Source organism: Octopus bimaculoides, chromosome 7, assembly GCF_001194135.2.
Source record: "Octopus bimaculoides isolate UCB-OBI-ISO-001 chromosome 7, ASM119413v2, whole genome shotgun sequence".
NCBI classification, from domain to species: Eukaryota; Metazoa; Mollusca; class Cephalopoda; order Octopoda; family Octopodidae; genus Octopus; species Octopus bimaculoides.
This window is the reverse complement of record NC_068987.1, coordinates 8,621,409-8,638,854: the sequence shown is the minus strand read 5'-3', so window position 1 is coordinate 8,638,854 and position 17,446 is coordinate 8,621,409. Positions and strand designations below refer to the sequence as shown.

At 35.1% G+C, this 17,446-nt stretch overlaps 1 protein-coding gene across 12 annotated transcripts in view; it reads left to right on the top strand.

Annotated features, from left to right (window-relative positions):
* LOC106877289 (liprin-beta-1) overlaps positions 1 to 17,446 on the top strand; it is a 370,011-nt gene that overhangs the window by 311,340 nt on the left and 41,225 nt on the right. For 10 of the 12 annotated variants that reach the window (XM_052969202.1, XM_052969201.1, XM_052969204.1 and 7 more), the window contains 5 exons: positions 6,535 to 6,619; positions 10,170 to 10,276; positions 10,813 to 10,867; positions 12,411 to 12,562; positions 14,151 to 14,171. In XM_052969202.1, coding sequence (XP_052825162.1) covers positions 6,535 to 6,619; positions 10,170 to 10,276; positions 10,813 to 10,867; positions 12,411 to 12,562; positions 14,151 to 14,171 — 420 coding nt within the window. The remainder of the gene's footprint in view (positions 1 to 6,534; positions 6,620 to 10,169; positions 10,277 to 10,812; positions 10,868 to 12,410; positions 12,563 to 14,150; positions 14,172 to 17,446) is intronic. The other 2 variants (XM_052969200.1, XM_052969207.1) reach the window with 1 other exon arrangement.

Sequence of the window (17,446 nt, the reverse complement as noted above, 5' to 3'; positions counted from 1 at the left end):
ATATATATATATATATATATATATATATATATATATACCCACCAACACACAGACACACACTCATGACTACATATATCTGTAGACTTGGAATATCACACTCTAGCTTGCGTTATTGACTTGGCTGAGACCTAAAATATGTAACATTTGAAATGTGAATAAGTAATTTAAAACAAGAACCAAAAACTTTTTATATTCTGGATTGTATTTTAGTATTTTGTAGCAAGATGACAATATATGTAGTTTTTAACTATTACTATTGTTGGTCTACCAAATTTAGATTATTGCCAAGTTTCCAATTAAAAAATTTGAACATATACTTTGGTTAAAATTAATTTCTTTTTACTAATTAAATTTATTGCGTAATACTTTCTCTTTTTATATAGTCTTGTGTGAGGTTGTATAGATTTCTAGATTATTGGCTTAATGGTTTGGCATTAGTCTCTTGTATAAAAACATATGGTTCTATTTAAAACATACATACATAGCTATGCACATACACATATATTTTTGTGTATATGTATCATCATCATCATCATTTTCATCATCGTCTTCATCATCATCATCCTTTAACATCTGTATGTCTCTGTATATGTGTATATACACATGGGTGTGTGTATGTATATAGTTCTGTTTACTAATTCCACTCATAAGTCTGACCAATACTTTCTGTATGGAAATTGCCATTGGATACTGTATAGAAGCCTGTCATATGTGTCTATGGTGATGTGTGCAAATGGTAATATTTCCTCACCTTTGCTTATCCCCAAGTGAAGAGGTGACATAAATGAACAAATACACTTTTGGATGAATACAGATGCACATGTATGCATCAATATATATGAATGCTTGTGTGTACTTAATGCATATAGTCTGTGTAATTATGATTAAAATAAGCTATGGGAAATGACTAAAAGTGCCTTGTGGTCATTATCTTCTCATAGAAGATTTTTTCATGTGTTAAGTATGCTGTGGCTATGATGTAAGAAGCTTGCTTCCCAACCACATGCTTCTGGGTGGTTGGGAACAGACACATGCTTCTATATGTCTTTGTGCTGAACGTTTGTCCCCCAAACTTGACAACTGATGCTGGTGTGTTTATGTCCCCATAACTTAGCAGTTCTGCCAAAGAGACCGATAGAATAAGTACTGGGCTTACAAAGAGTAAGTCCTGGGTTGATTTGCTCGACTGAAGGTGGTGCTCCAGCATGGCCGCAGTCAAATGACTGAAACAAGTAAAATAATATGGTGGAGGTGTGTGGCTGAGTGGTTAGAATGTTAGTCTCTTGATTGTAAGATTGTAACTTCCTGGTCCGAGCAACACGTGTTCTGGAACAAAACACCTTCACTTCATGTTGCTCCAGTCCACTCAAAAATCAGTAATCCTGCAATGCGATGGACTGGTGTCCTGTCCAGGTCGGGATTTCATACGCCATGGAAACCAGGAAACTGATCCTTATGAGTTTATTTGACTCAAAAATAATCTTTATCCTGTTACGTATGCTATGTGTCAAACAGGAAACAATTTACTGATTAAAGCCTTCATTGTACCTCGTGTGTGTGTTTTGGTACTTGTTATATTTTATAAGTAAATTTTGACTTATCTGTACTACAATATGTATGACATATTGTAGTACAAATGTCTTTGTCTATGTACAGTATATCATTTTAAGTAAAAATATGATTTGATTTAGCGATGGGCTACCATTGAATCAGAAGGAATATAAAAACACTTATCACGTTTTGTTTTTTTTCCCCTTTACATCTTCGTACTTTTTAAAATTGTACAAGTATTTCATTGCAGTGCAAAAGGATTAAATAACACCAATGTTTATCCTTCTTTTTAATGTGTTTACCATGAACATTCACTGCACTGGTGATTCAACTCAGATACTTAAATTGTTCATACCCATTAAGTCAATTAGTTTAAAATCAGCAAAACATTTGATCTATATTGGAAGGAATAATTTAAATGTTTTCTTTCTCAGTTTAAAATAGTAAAAAAAAAAAGAAAATAATTAAAAAATGAGTGTGTGCAATTCATGAAGTTTTTAGATACCTGGAATGCAATTTTAATAGCTTTTTCTCTTTGCTTTAATTAGTTACCTATTTGTGTTGCATTTTAACCCTAATTAATACCTCTCTTTTTCTAAACAACTTGGCTAGTTCAGTAGACTTTATGAGATGCTAATACAATATTAATGTCAGCCCAAGTGTATTTTCCCTGGCATCTGTCTCCAGCTTATCCTACTTTCTTAGTTTAAATCATACATTACTGAAAATAAATCAGTCAGCTGTGTGTGCATTTGCGTATGTGTGCGTATGTGTAAGAAATCTTCAAGAGACATGAGATAAATAATTTCCGACAGTGGAACACTCAAAGTAGGTGGAACTCTAACTAATAGCATGTAAAGAATGGATTAAAAGAGCCCCTGGATGGTATAAATCAAAGGCTGCCTGAACTTGAACCCACCTCTTCTGTAAATACGACAAATGTTTTAAAAGAGCCCCTGGATGGTATAAATCAAAGGCTGCCTGGACTTGAACCCTCCTCTTCTGTAAATACGACAAATGTTCGAGTCCCCATGGGCAGCCTTCAACTTCACTTTTTCCACCTTATGAGTCTTTCAACCCAATATTTACCTGCTATTACTTATAGCTTTACCAGCTTTGAGTTTCTTTATTAAAAAGATTTATGTTTTATAAATATATATATATGTGGTTATTTTACTGTCAGTGTTTCATTACATTCTTGCCTTATCTTTTCTATTTCTTTATAGGTTTTCTTTTTCGTAATTAATGTTCGAAATAATTACAAAACTATTTTCTGGATAAAATGTCTATTTTGTTCTTTAATTTCCATTTCTATTCAATGTTAAATTCGCATGTAACTTCTATAAAGACTGGTTCACTACTGTGATGTAAGTTAATGTCTCTACTTAAGTTAACTTTCATTCCTCTCATCATTTTGTGATATTTGGTTGCTTTATCTTTTAAGCATTTATTTGATTTGGACAGATAAACCTATGAAACAGCCTTTTTACATTCATATTATGTCCATTTTTTCCTCCACTCAGATTGTAAGACATTAATTTCACTCTATTTGTGTCGTTTGTCCCTCTAGTATCCCTCTGTTTTGTTGGGATGTTTTCAAGTCTCACTTCTTAAAAAAAAAACTATCCAGCTGTATGATGTTGCCTTAAATGAGTCTTCATCCAACCCATGCAAACTTGGACAAATAGATGTTAAGTGAACAAACGTGTGTGGTGTGTATGTGTGTTTGGGTGTATAAAATGGAAGGAAAAGTACTCGACATGCATAGAAAATTTCATTCACTTAACATTGATGATTCAGTCTCACTATTCACATAAAAAGCACTGATGCCGGTGTCATATGAAAAAGCACTGGTGATAGTGCCATGTAAAAAATACCTATCGCAAGAGTGGCCTTGTGGTAAGTAGCTTGCTTACCAACCACATGGTTCCAGGTTCATTCCCACTGCGTGGCGCCTTGGGCAAGTGTCTTCTACTATAGCCTTGGGCCGACCAAAGCCTTGTCAGTGGATTTGGTAGACAGAAACTGAAAGAAGCCTGTCGTATATATATGTATATATATGTATGTTTGTGTGTCTGTGTTTGTCCCCCCAACATCGCTTGACAACCGATGCTGGTGTGTTTACGTCCCCGTAACTTAGCGGTTTGGCAAAAGTGACCGATAGAATAAGTACTAGGGTTAAAAAGAATAAGTCCTGGGGTCGGTTTGCTCGACTGAAGGCGGTGCTCCAGCATGGCCGCAGTCAAATGACTGAAACAAGTAAAGGAGTAAAGAGAGTTCACTCTGTAAAGTTGGCATTTGAAAGGGTATCCAGTTGGCATTAGGAAGGGCATCCAGCTGTAAAAAACCATGCCAAAACATGGAATTTGTTGTGCCTCCTGACCTTGCCAACTACTATCAAACTGTCCAACCCATGCCAGTATGGAAAACAGACATTAAATAATGATGACCTTGTTTCCATAAAAGAAAGGTTACCTAAAAACTCCCAACCCTGAAAGTGTTGTACAATGTCCAAAGGCCTAAAAGCCAACATCACAAAAACTAAAATGCCTGTTAGTAACAGAAAGCATAAAATCCCAGTGCCATCTAGGAAATGGTTCAGCAATATATATATATATATATATATATATATATATATGAAGGGAGTTGGTAGGAATTTGATATCATGAATTTAATTCAAGTAATGGTATCTCTGGCAGTCTAACAGAAAGAACTAGGATGTCAGAGATGTGATTGACACACAGTAGGAGCACCTATGAAATGAATTCCATGAACTTCTCAGATAACTGTAGATGTAATTAATAGTTTCTTTTACCTCCTGTGGTGAATATATAGTCGTTAGGGTAACGAAGGTGTGTAAGAAATTTAGGGAGTTCTTGCTTTTGTTGACAACAAAGGTTTTCTCTGTGTGTGTGAAAGGTAAATGATTTGAAGTATGTGTAAGAAGTATGGTGTCACATGGCAGTGAGACATGGACACTTAAACATAGATCTTCAGAGACTGCAAAGAAATGATGCAGGCGTGATTCAGTGGATGTGTAATATAAATGGTATGGAAAGGCTGAGCATCAGTGAGTTGTGTGCGTGTGTGATGAAGAAGAAGAAGAGAGAGAGAGAGAGATGCTATATACTTCAGCTGAAGTTATACACTAGTGTGGACATATGATATTATGGAAAACACAGGTAAAATGTACTGTGTACAATGTTGGTGAAGGAAAATTGAGGAGGATGTGGAATGAATGATATCTGCTCAAGATGGAGATTATGAAAAATAGAGGATCTCAGTTCATGAGGGCCTGGAAGAAACAGATGTGATAATGTGGACCATGTTTATAGTGGCTATCTTTTTTATCTATCCAGTTTAGTTGTCGCAAGTGAAATGACTTCATGTTTTCATGCTAGGTACAAAAGACAAAACTATACTATTGGTTACTAAACAAGTTGAGAGAGAAACAGAGAGCATTGCAAACACTTAAATATGTACATGCATATTACGAGAAAAATAATTTTTTAACATCTGTTTTCCATGCTGGTATGGGTTGGATGGCTCAGCTCAACAGGAGCCAGAGGACTACGCCAAGCTCCAGTCTCTGTTTTAGCATGATTTGTATGGTTGGATGCCCTTTCTAAAGCCAACCACTTTACAGAGTGTACTGGGTGCTTTAAGTTTTTTTCAAATCCTTATATTAAAACTTTTTCTACAAGTTTGGGCTGCCCATTTGCTAGCAGACCAGGCATAACATACAGTTTTTATCATAGTACTCCACTATGTCAAGTGTGTTACATCTGTTTTCAACCACAATATCTACATTGCTTCTGGTTATCATTGTTGTTCATTCTTCAGCAATTTTCTTTTTTTGCTATACCAAATCAGACTGGAACCTGGTGCAGCTTACCCGTTTTCAGTCAAACCGTCCAACCCATGCCAGCATGGAAAATGGACATTAAATGATTATGATGATGATGTTCAAATTTGCAATCATTTTAAGGCATTTCATTTACAATGAATTGTTAAGTCCTAGGTCTACTTTGATTGAGCAAACCTTTGATCAGACATTCCAGCCATGACAATCCCATTTTTGCAGATACAGTGTGTTGCTGTGTAGTTGAAATATTGGATAAGTCAGTCAATATGCATTTAAATGTGCACTTTACTTACCCAGTCCTACTTAAAGTTGCTATAAGGTCAAGTGAGTATATTTTTTTAAAAAGTGCACGTAAAATTGCTATAAAGCTATGGGAATGTATTAAAAATCTGCAGCCACTCTACCACAGAGTATAACAAAATAAATAATCTTTTGATTGTTCACCTATAGGTTTCTCAGTGCTTTTGTTATGTTCAATAAATAAATACATAAGAGATACAACAAAAAAAGTTGAACTAGTAAAATTTTACTCGGCAGTAAATACTTGTTTATGACGACTTCGTAACACCTGAGTCAAGTAAGTAAATTGGCCAGAGTTATGCCCTTAGTATTCATATGATGATGATGATGATGATGATGATGATGATATTAATATAAACTGAATTGGTTCACAGTGGAAGCCTCTTGGTTGTAATGTTGTATCCTTTCAAATTTATTGTGAATATTTATTTTTAGTTGAGGTGCATGGCTTAGTGGTTAGAGTGTTGGACTCATGAGCATAAGATTGTGGGTTCAATTCCTGGACTGGGCAATGCCTTGTGTTCTTGAGAAAAACACTTCATTTCACTCAGCTCGTGCAAATTAGTAATCCTGCAATGGGTCAATGTCCTGTTCAGGGAGGAATATATATATCAGAAAAACTGAGAAACCAGCCCCATTCTCTTTACAGAGTAATGTAGACTAACCATATTTTATTCTTTACAGAAACTAGCTGCTATCTTCTTTTATTTAATTTCCAATTTTGGTTTTCCCTCTAAGACGTAATTTCTTTCTTTTATACTTTGATGTAATTTCTGATGTGATATTTCATTTTATTTCATTTTTGTATTTTCAATCAGGACCGCCGGTTAGAAGACTATGGAAAACTATTACGACGTTATAAGAAAATTGAAGAAATGCTCATACAGGCTCAAGGAAGGAGAGGTATGCCTTGATTTAATGTAGTGTCTAATGTCTCTTGATCAAATTCAAAGTTGAGTTGTTAACGTGCTAGGTCCTCTTTCGACTGGGATGGAGTCTTTGGTTCATTGTCAAAATGATCTTCATTGTTATTTTTCTATATTTCCATGGTCATCACTCTGATGAACTTTCTGGTTTAGTACCCTTTGTCAAAATCTGTAATCCTTTCACATTTAAACTGGCCATATCCAGCCCAAATATTCTACCTATTTTAAGTTGAAACTGACCAGATCCAGCCTCTCACACCTATCCTACAATGTCATTCTAAAAATAGTATCCATATCCAAATTTCAACACTACAAGATAATGCATGCTTAATTCAAAACAGTGGGAATAAATAAGCGTTACATTTAAGTGCTAAAGGTTAAACGTGTCACCTGCTTCACTTCCCAGGTGCATTGTTTCTCTGTTGAACTTCCTGTTAGTCATAAGTCCTTGTATTCTAATAACTTCTTTCCTCAAACTGCTGCTCTCTGGATCTCATAACCATTGTCTTGTTTTCCTATGATATTTAGTCCTTTTAACTTCCTGCCAATTGATATCTTTTAAAATTTGTAGATCCCCTTTTCTTCCTTCTTTGTGATCCCTTATGCTACAGTGGCCTCAATCCTTGTTTGGAACAAAATCATAAAAAAAAATTTGATGGAAATAAAGGATAAACCTTTTATATTTTGTGTATTGGGAAGGTCATCACACCAATAATAACAGACACTGGTTCATTAGCACTTCTTTATTGTTAGTCAGTTAGTTAAATACCTAACCAACTAATTAATCAACCATTTCTTTAATGTGCTGGTTAAACAATCAGTCAGTTGTTTGTTAGTCAAAGTTCTTTCACTTATAATCACCTTTTCACTGACTTGCCCTCTCTCTTCAAGGTCTGCTTTGAGTCTCAGACATGAAGCTTATATCTATAAGAAACTATTTAAAACCAAGAAGGAAAATGCTTTCATACTTTACTCTAAAAATGAAAGGATTGCCTTCAGAAAGAACAAAGTTTGCTGGAACAAAAATTTTATTTACAAATCTGGATACTTTCGTATTTTTAGTCAAATAATAACCACATAGAACTGTATGCCACACTTCCTGTAAGTCAAGGAAGCAGATATGCAAAACATGATCTTTTATGAACCTGGATTTGGACAACTTCAGACCATTGATTGATATGCAGCAAATTACATTTAACATTTACAAGCATTCAAGAATCATTCTCTGAATCTACATACAGTAATACTCCATTAAAAAATATATACTTTCACCCTTTAGTGTTCAGATTACTCTATGAACTGTAATGTTCGTTTTCTTCAAGTTGATTTGAATTAATCACACATTATCTCATAGCTTGAGATTTCAGTGGTGTGATTACTTATTTTTACTGAGAATGACACTATAGCACAAATGTGAGAGGCTGGATCTATCCAGTTTGAACATAAAACAGGAAGAACATTTTGGCCAGATGTAGCTGGTTTAAATGCTAAAGGGTTAAGGTACAAAGTGTTGTCATTAACTGTGAACAGAATAGTGAGTCATGTGGGAAGGGTTGTAATTGCGTGCCCCTTTGGAGGCTGGGGGTGGGGGTGGGAAAATGAGCACAGAAAAAAGATCATAGCAAAATTTGAACTGGAAGACAATATGGTGTGCTATCTAACACTATTTTGTTTTTGACAGCAGATGTTGTTTCAAAGTGGAAATTCTTAAAATAACTTTCTCGCAAAAACTTACTTTTGTTCAATAAAATAGAATATACAAAGATGGTGATAAGGCATAGCTGTGATAAATAATGTTATTCAGCAGCAGCAGTATTGTAGCAGATTTTTTTTCTTCTTTTTGGTATGAGATGGACAGTACCAATAACAATCCTTCTTTGTAACTTGGTTACATATCTTCTCATAACTACTTCTTTCCAGATCATAGCACCTTCCACAATCAACTGATCTTGTTTTTCCATGCAGTGTTTAACTAAAGTTTGCTTAATATTCATCCTCATTATTGCACACACACACACACACACACACTCTCTCTCTCTCTCTCTCTCTCTCTCTCTCTCTCTCTCTCTGTATGTGTATAGGAGCAGGAGTGGCTGTGTGGTAAGTTGCTTGCTTACCAGCTGCATAGTTCTGGGTTCAGTTTCACTACATGGCATCTTGGGCAAGTGTCTTCTACTATAGCCTTGGGCCAACCAAAGCCTTATGAGTGGGTTTAGTAGACGGAAACTGAAAGAAACCCATTGTATATATATATACATATATATATATATAGAGAGAGAGATAGATAGATAGATGAATGCACCATGTCACATAAAGGTGCCATGGAAGCTCTTGGTAAGACCTTACAGGACATCAGAGGCAACAATAAATTTATGGGAGGAGTTACATTAGTTTTACCAGGAGAACTCAGGCAGGCATTACCAGTCATTCTGAGAAGAAAAAAGATCTGATGAAATAAAAGCATGAATTAAGTCTTCACCCCAATGGAATAAAGTACTGAAATTCTTCTTCAATACTAATGTGCGAGCTTTATTACATGGGGACCAATGTGCAAAACAGTTTTCAACCTGGCTCCTCCATTTAGGGAATGGGAAAGTACCATTTGATGGGAATGGTGATATCAGTTTGCTATCATGGGGAATTCCTCAGCTGAATTGAAGAACAGGGTGTTTCCAGACTTAAGTAATAATAATTCACATAAATGGTTGTGTGAAAGGGCAATTCTTGCTCCAAAAATGAGACAATAGCAAGGATTAACCATGAATTAATGAATAAGATTCCAACAGTCATTAAGAAGTACAAATCAGTTGATTCAGTCTTTCATGAAAATCTAGCTGTCCATTACCCAACAGAGTTCCTTAATTCTCTTGAACCACCTGGAACTCCTCTACATAAACCTTTTCTGAAGGTAGGAGTCCCAATAATTCTTCTAAGAAGTTTAGATCCTCCTAAATTATTCAATGGGACAAGGTTGATTGTGGAGACATTACCACCTAATGTGTCAATGGATGTGCCTCTGGGGAAGAGGCTTTCATTCCAAGAATTCCAATCAAACCATCAGACATGCAATTTGAGTTCAGATGAACACAATTCTCGGTGTAACTTTGTTTTGCAATGTCTATTAATAAAGCTCAAGGTGAGTCTTTGAAATTTACTGGCTTGCTTTTCTCATGGTCAACTTTATGTTGGTTGCTCCGGGGAAGGTAATTTGCAAGACTTATTTGTCTATGCTCCAAACCAGAAAACAAAGAATATTGTTTACCCAGAAGCTCTTTCGTAATTTCCTTCAACATGTCATAGAATTTATCTCCTTGCATAAATGTGGTAAATTTTATATTTTCGTTTGTTGTTGGTGTTGGTGTTGTTGATGTTGTTGTTGTTGCTGTTGTTATTGTTGTTATGAATTCAGAATATAAGGAAAAATTTCATTCTCAGGCAACACCGGGTGTCTGTGCTAGTATATATATATATATATATATATATATATATATATAAAATGTTATAATGGATTTTGTTTGTTCTTCTAGCTCTGGACGATCTCATGGCTAACTTTGAAGATGATAACAGCTCTACCACATCATCTATGTCTCCCTCTACTGGAAGTGGTGGAAAAGATACAGCTGATGGAACAAAGGTATGGGATTTTTCTTGATTTTTTTTTTTTTTGTCTTCTAATTAATACAATTTCTATTAACATATAAAGTGTTGTTCTCTCTCTTTCTGCCGTTATCTCAATTATTTTTGGAAACAAATTCTTTATCTATCTATATTTTTAATAATTTGTCTTTTATTCCATTAGCAAAATGAAGAAGATTTCATTTCCTTTCTGAAAAATCAAAAGCTCAAAACTTGGCTTCTTTGAAAGCATTCGATATTTCAATTAGTTCACTATTTCAGTAATTCTGATCTGAAGATCAATAGTACATAAGACAGTTTTTACACTAGAGCTAAACTACATTTAATATATTGTCCAAAATTAATTTATCTTAAATTGAATACATTTTTTTGAAAAATCAATGCAACCTAAATGCCTTTTAATACATCTACCTTAAATTAATGAAATCAATATTTTGTATTACTGTTTTACTAATCAATCAATACAAACCTATGATCTATATAGAATTTTGTTTTTTTTTAAAAATGACACCTTTCTTTTCTATTTGCTTGCAGTCTGATGATTCAAAAGACAAACATTTATCTGGCCCTAGTGCCACAAGTACACCAGGTATATATTTCCATTCCATAGTCTTTTTGGTTTTGAGCGTGATCATTGCCAGAGCAGTTGTCTGGCTTCCATGCTAGTGGCACGTAAATAGTACCATTTAAGCGTGATCGTTACCAGCATCGCCTTACTGGCACGTTAGAAAATCATTCAAGTGAGGTCGTTGCCAGTGCCACTGGAGTGGCTCCTGTGCAGGTGGCATGTAAAAAACACCATTTTGAGCGTGGCCATTGCCAGTACCGCTAGATTGGCCCTTGTGCCGGTGGCACATAAAACCACCCACTACACTCTCGGAGTGGTTGGCGTTAGGAAGGGCATCCAGCTGTAGAAACTCTGCCAGATCAGATTGGAGCCTGGTGCAGCCATCCGGTTCACCAGTCCTCAGTCAAATCGTCCAACCCATGCTAGCATGGAAACCAGACGTTAAACGATGATGATGTAAACCAACATGGTATTAGTATACTAAATAGTCTGTGAAAATTCAGTTACAAAATCTCTATAATACACAAGATATTTCAACAGTTTTTTTAATATAATTTCTAATAATATTTAATTATGAAAATATAATAAGGATTTTAAAAACTTCAAATGTATATGGGGATCCAGTAGACTAAGGAAGGAATCAGGGTGTCCACATGCAAAAAATGGTTGAGAACCACTGATTTAACCCTTTCGTTACCATATTTATTTTGAGATGTTCTGTGTTTCTTTCAATTAAATTTTATATATAACAAAGAATTTAGTAAAATAATTTCGTTATCATTAAGCTTGTGTTAGGAACATAAATTGTGACTAAGGTTTGGTGGAAGATTTTAATTCAAAACTTATGAAAACAAGACATTTGTACTACAGAGCCAGAGGTGGTTTCAGCTGGGTTGGTATCGAAAGGGTTAAATCTTTAGTTAAGGACGAAGATAGAGCCCATAACTCTTTACAGGGCCCCTGAGATTAGTAGAAGTGGGTGTGGAAGGTGTCCCCAAACCAGAGGATTGGTTTAAACGTTTTTAACAGAGTAGACTCTGGCAGCAGATCACAGCTGTCATCCATGATGGGATTTAAACTCAGAATGTAAAGGGCTGGAATAAATATCACAAGGTATTTGATCTATGGCCAGATTCTTTTCCTGTCACCAATTCTCACCAGTTTTTAAGCGGAGTAACACAGATGTGCACGCGTGCGTACACACACACACACACACACACACACAGAAGCTTCATCAATCAAACCCACTGGCAAGGCTTTGTTGGCCTGGGGCTATAGTAGAAGACACTTGCTCAAGATGTCATGCAGTGGAATTGATCTTGAAACGGAAAGCAAATTTCTTAACCATATAGCCATGCTTGTAAAAATTTGGGATAGAAACATAGGGCAGTGTTTTATCTAGTCATTTGCAATTACTTTAACTGCTAGCTTCTCTTAAAACTTCTGTGCAAATGAAAATATAAATACGAAACACACATATACATACTAAATCTTTTAAAATGTGTATAAAGTTTTCTTATGGAAATTGAAATATTTTTTCTCTCTTTCATTTCTAAATTTAAAGGCAGTACAACAGTAAAACAGAGATCCAACAGCCAAGACAAAGCACAAGTTAGTCCAATATCGCCTGCTTTAGGAGATGCTGAATTAGATCAACGATCAGGAACTTTTGTTCGTTCAAACAGTTGTGAAGAAATATCAAATTCAACAGAAAAAGTGAGTGCTGCTATTATTTTCATTATTGTTAAATACACATCAAAAAAAAAAAAAAAAAAAAAAAAAAAAAAAAAGAAAAACCTATTTTCTTTATGTAATATATTCATTAAAGTTATCTTACCTTCTTTAACATGTGGTGAGTCTTCACTTACCGTCTCTTGTAGCAAAGTTATCACTACATCCACATGGCTGTAACTGACCATCAGACATTAAACTCTCTCTCTCATATACATTAGCCATTTCTCAACACCCCCAAATACTCCATTGACCAAGTGACATTATTATCTGCCTGCTATTAACACAAGGAGTGCTTCCATCCATTATCTGCCTGTGTTGAGTTATCACATCAATGTGACCTGAACTGACCAAAGCTGGTTAAGTCCTCTCTCTAATAAAGAAGTTCTGTTTTTTTTTCAATTTGCTTTTGAATGTCTGAGGAGATGGGTGTATTTCCACATCCATGAAACTTTAAGTGACATGGGGGTTAAATCAATCAGTTACCCAGTAAATATAATTTTAACTGTGTTGATTACTACTTCTGTTCGTTTGTTCTCCTTGTAAGTAAATGTTTGGAAGGTTCGTTGAAAGTAGTTGATAATTAACAATGATGATGGGTGCACCAAAAACATAATACCCTGAGTAAAAATAGGGTAGGTAATGTTCAGGGAGCTGTTATCTCTGTTCTGACAAAAGATTTCATTTTCATGGGTCTTTAATGAAGCAAACATGCTCCATAGAAGATATAATGTTAGTACACATGAACAATGTTGCATGAATGAGCTGGAATAAAAAGACTAGAGATACGAGGTGTTAGATGCAGTATACAAGAGTGAAAGTGGAGGCGCAATGGCCCAGTGGTTAGGGCAGCGGACTCACTGTCATAGGATCGCGGTTTCGATTCCCAGACCAGGCGTTGTGAGTGTTTATTAAGCGAAAACACCTAAAGCTCCACGAGGCTCCGGCAAGGGATGGTGGCGAACCCTGCTGTACTCTTTCACCACAACTTTCTCTCACTCTTACTTCCTGTTTCTGTTGTGCCTGTAATTCAAAGGGTCAGCCTTGTTTACACTGTGTCACGCTGAATATCCCCGAGAACTACGTTAAGGGTACACGTATCTGTGGAGTGCTCAGCCACTTGCACTTTAATTTCACGAGCAGGCTGTTCCATTGATCAGATCAACTGGAACCCTCGACGTCGTAAGCAACGGAGTGCCAACAACAATAACAAGAGAGAAAACTGCACTTTTATGGGCATATAATACACGTGAAGGATGACAGCTATAAAGAAGTGTGCAGCACTCCAGGCAGATGGAACCTGTGGAAAAGCAACACTCAGGAAGGCATTGACAAAACGATGAAGACTAATGTTACTTTCCTCTGTAACACATTATATAAAAATTACTTACATTTAATGTTTAAAACATTTTTATTCCTTTGCACTGAAGGTTTATACATATCTTCTACATACCACCAAACTTAGTGATATGGCCATTATTGAAGGCAAAAACATACAGATTTATCTCTTATAGATATATATATCACCAGTTATAGAAATTCTATAAAAGTAAATATATTTCTCATATTTCAGCGTTTTTTCTGGGGAATTCAGGTAAATTGTAACATCTTCAAAGAAAGCTTCTCTGTTGTCGTTTTTTTTATTTATTGTTGCTTTATTTATGTTATGGTTATTTCTTATATTTTTATTATTATTATCATTAATATTATTTCTCTTGATGTTGTTACTGTTGCTGATATATTCTTAGTTCATACAAAAACACATTTATACACATACATATACATATCTACACAAAATATATTTCTATAGGTAAATAGCTATTTACATATATACATGGACACAAGCACATTTATGAATACTGCAAAGAAGTGATAATTCCCTGTTGAAGTATGTCTTATGAACTGGTTTCAATCTCAGGATGTAGTTACTTAACTTTTTAGAATTAATGAAAAGTGATATAGCTACGGCTAGAAATTCTTCTTAGACAAAGAATTTCCCTTTCTCTATGAATTTACTCTCTCTCTCTCTCTCTTTCACTCTTTTACCTGTTTCAGTCATTTGACTGCGGCCATGCTGGAGCACCGCCTTTAGTCAAGCAAATCGACCCCAGGACTTATTCTTTGTAAGCCTAGTACTTATTCTATCGGTCTCTTTTGCCGAACCAGCATCGGTTGTCAAGCGATGTTGAGGGGGACAAACACAGACACACGAACATATACACGCACATACATACATATATATATATGTATATATATATATATATATGTATATATATATATACAACGGGCTTCTTTCAGTTTCCGTCTACCAAATCCACTCACAAGGCTTTGGTCAGCCCGAGGCTATAGTAGAAGACACTTGCCCAAGGTGCCACGCAGTGGGACTGAACCCGGAACCATGTGGCTGGTAAGCAAGCTACTTACCACACAGCCACTCCTGATGATTTTTAATTACAAAAGAAAATCCTTATTACAGCTATCTTCATTTATCATGAGTGTTTGATTTAATAAAAAAAAACTTTGTGAAACGCATCAGTGATAAGTGAACAGTAAAACATGTGGGGGGAAAATAGATTTCATTCTGAGATTTCAAGTTGTTCTGGGTGTTGTAGATGGTCGCTGAGCAGTTTTTGTTGTCCAAGCATAATCTCTGATCACTGACCTGTATGAACAGAGAACAATTTGTGACAAGCTCAGAACAGTCCACAATTAGCTTATTCTAGAACAGTGATAAATGAGGATAAATATAGTATGTTGTTTACTGAGGTAGGAGTGAAGATCTTAGAATTTTCTTATCTTATCAATGTCTTTGAAGAAGAAGAAGGCATCTACATGATATTCTATTTTCAATCCTTTACATTTTGATATTTCATACTTGTGCAAAAAATATTATCATAATCTTTCTTGTCATTATTACTGCAATTTTTATTAGCGTTGTCATCTTATAATTTCTGTTTATGTATGCTTATGTTTTATGTTTCTGCTTTCAATTTTCTCTACTGCTCCCCCACTCCCCACCTCCTCCGACAAATATTCTAGAACATTACTTTGTTCTGATATCTTTTCAGCAGCTCTAAAACTATCTGAGATTTCTGTGAATTTTGTTTATATCAAAAGAACCAGTCTGTCAATATTTCTTTTACATGTCTGTGTCCCTCTCTATATTTTTCTGTTTATTTTTAAATATATATATATATATATATATCTTTCCAAACCTTATCCAACTAATAGGCTTCCTTGGTTCCTACATTTAATTCCTGTTTATGTATTCATAGTTTTTCATCTACTAAAATACATTTGATATTTATGTCAATTCGACTAAAAGATAGCAACTGTTTGACATGATTATTGTACATGTGCTTTGACATTCAACATAAATTTTTTGACAAATTTGTGTCAAATATCAAAACATATTTCCATCAGCAATGTTGTCTAACCAACAGTAGCTATTTTCTTTAGCCAAATTGACCAATCAGGCAGATTTACTTATACTCTGAGACTAGAAGTGTGATGTTCTCAGTAGCTCAGCATTTTAATATTCTTTCTTATTTGTTTCATGATCCCACATGACTATTCATATATACCTCGTTTCTCTAATGAATGTTTTTTTTCCAACATGTTCTTTTAATAAATTATCTAAAACTTGATTACTACAGTTAGACTGGAAAGCTCTGATACTAAGATTTCTGGTTTTGCTATTTTAATGACAATAAGGCAGCAAACTCACAGAATTGTTAGTACATCAAGCAAAATATTTAATGGTATTTCTTCTGGGTCTATACTTTCTGAGTTCAAATTCCATCAGGGCCAACTTCACCTGCCATCACTTCAGGATTGATAAAATAAATATCAGTTGAGCGCTCCATCTAAAATTTTCTCTAAAATTGCTAGCTTTGTGCTAACATTTGAGACAATTGTTTTTAATGAAAATAAAGAAGTTAAATTTAAAAACTTCGAATTATTTTTCTTGTTCATGTCTTCCGTCCTGAAATGTTACATCTTAACTGCAATGAAACCTAGACTTGTCACATCAACAACATACCTTCTCTACTCCAAGTCTGCTTCAGGTCATTTTTTAGTTTGTCTCCAAGATTACAAATCTTATATTTATATTAATATGGATGTGAGTGAGAATTATTATAATGGTTTGTTTCTTAGTTGCTTTCAAACCATTCTTATCACCAAAATTTCTTCTCATAGTAACAAAATAATAACAACAGCAACATAAAGGTATTTGGATGAATTCTGTAAACAACATTTACTATTGTAAATATACAAATGGAGGCCAAATGTCTGGCAACATTCTTCCACTTTTCTCTATGTTTTCCTCTCATTTTGTGCTTCTTCAAATGCTATCTGCATGATTTCTACCTATTGTAATTCTTTGAATATTGTAAATAATGTTTTTTTATATATATATATTTTTATTTATCTTGGCTTTAACCTCATCATAAAGTTGTAGGATTGCTTTTGAAAGTTATTTCTTTTTCCTATGTACCAGTATTATCCAGTGCATGTACATGGCTTTCATTGTATTACTGATTTTTTAAATTATTATTATTATTATTATTATTATTATGCTGGATAGACTTCAACGGTCATGTCGGACGTCGTGCTGGAGGCTTCCATGGCATACATGGAGGCTATGGCTTCGGTTCCCGCAACGAGGAGGGAACCAGACTGCTGGAGTTCTGTGATGCAACCAATCTTATGGTCTGCAATACCAACTTCAGGAAACCTGCCAGTCACCTAGTCACCTACCGCTCCGGCAGACACTCTAGCCAAATCGACTACATCCTCGCCAGAAATAGGGAAAGAGGGCGGCTTATAAATGCCAAAACCTACCCTGGCGAAGAATGTACCCCACAA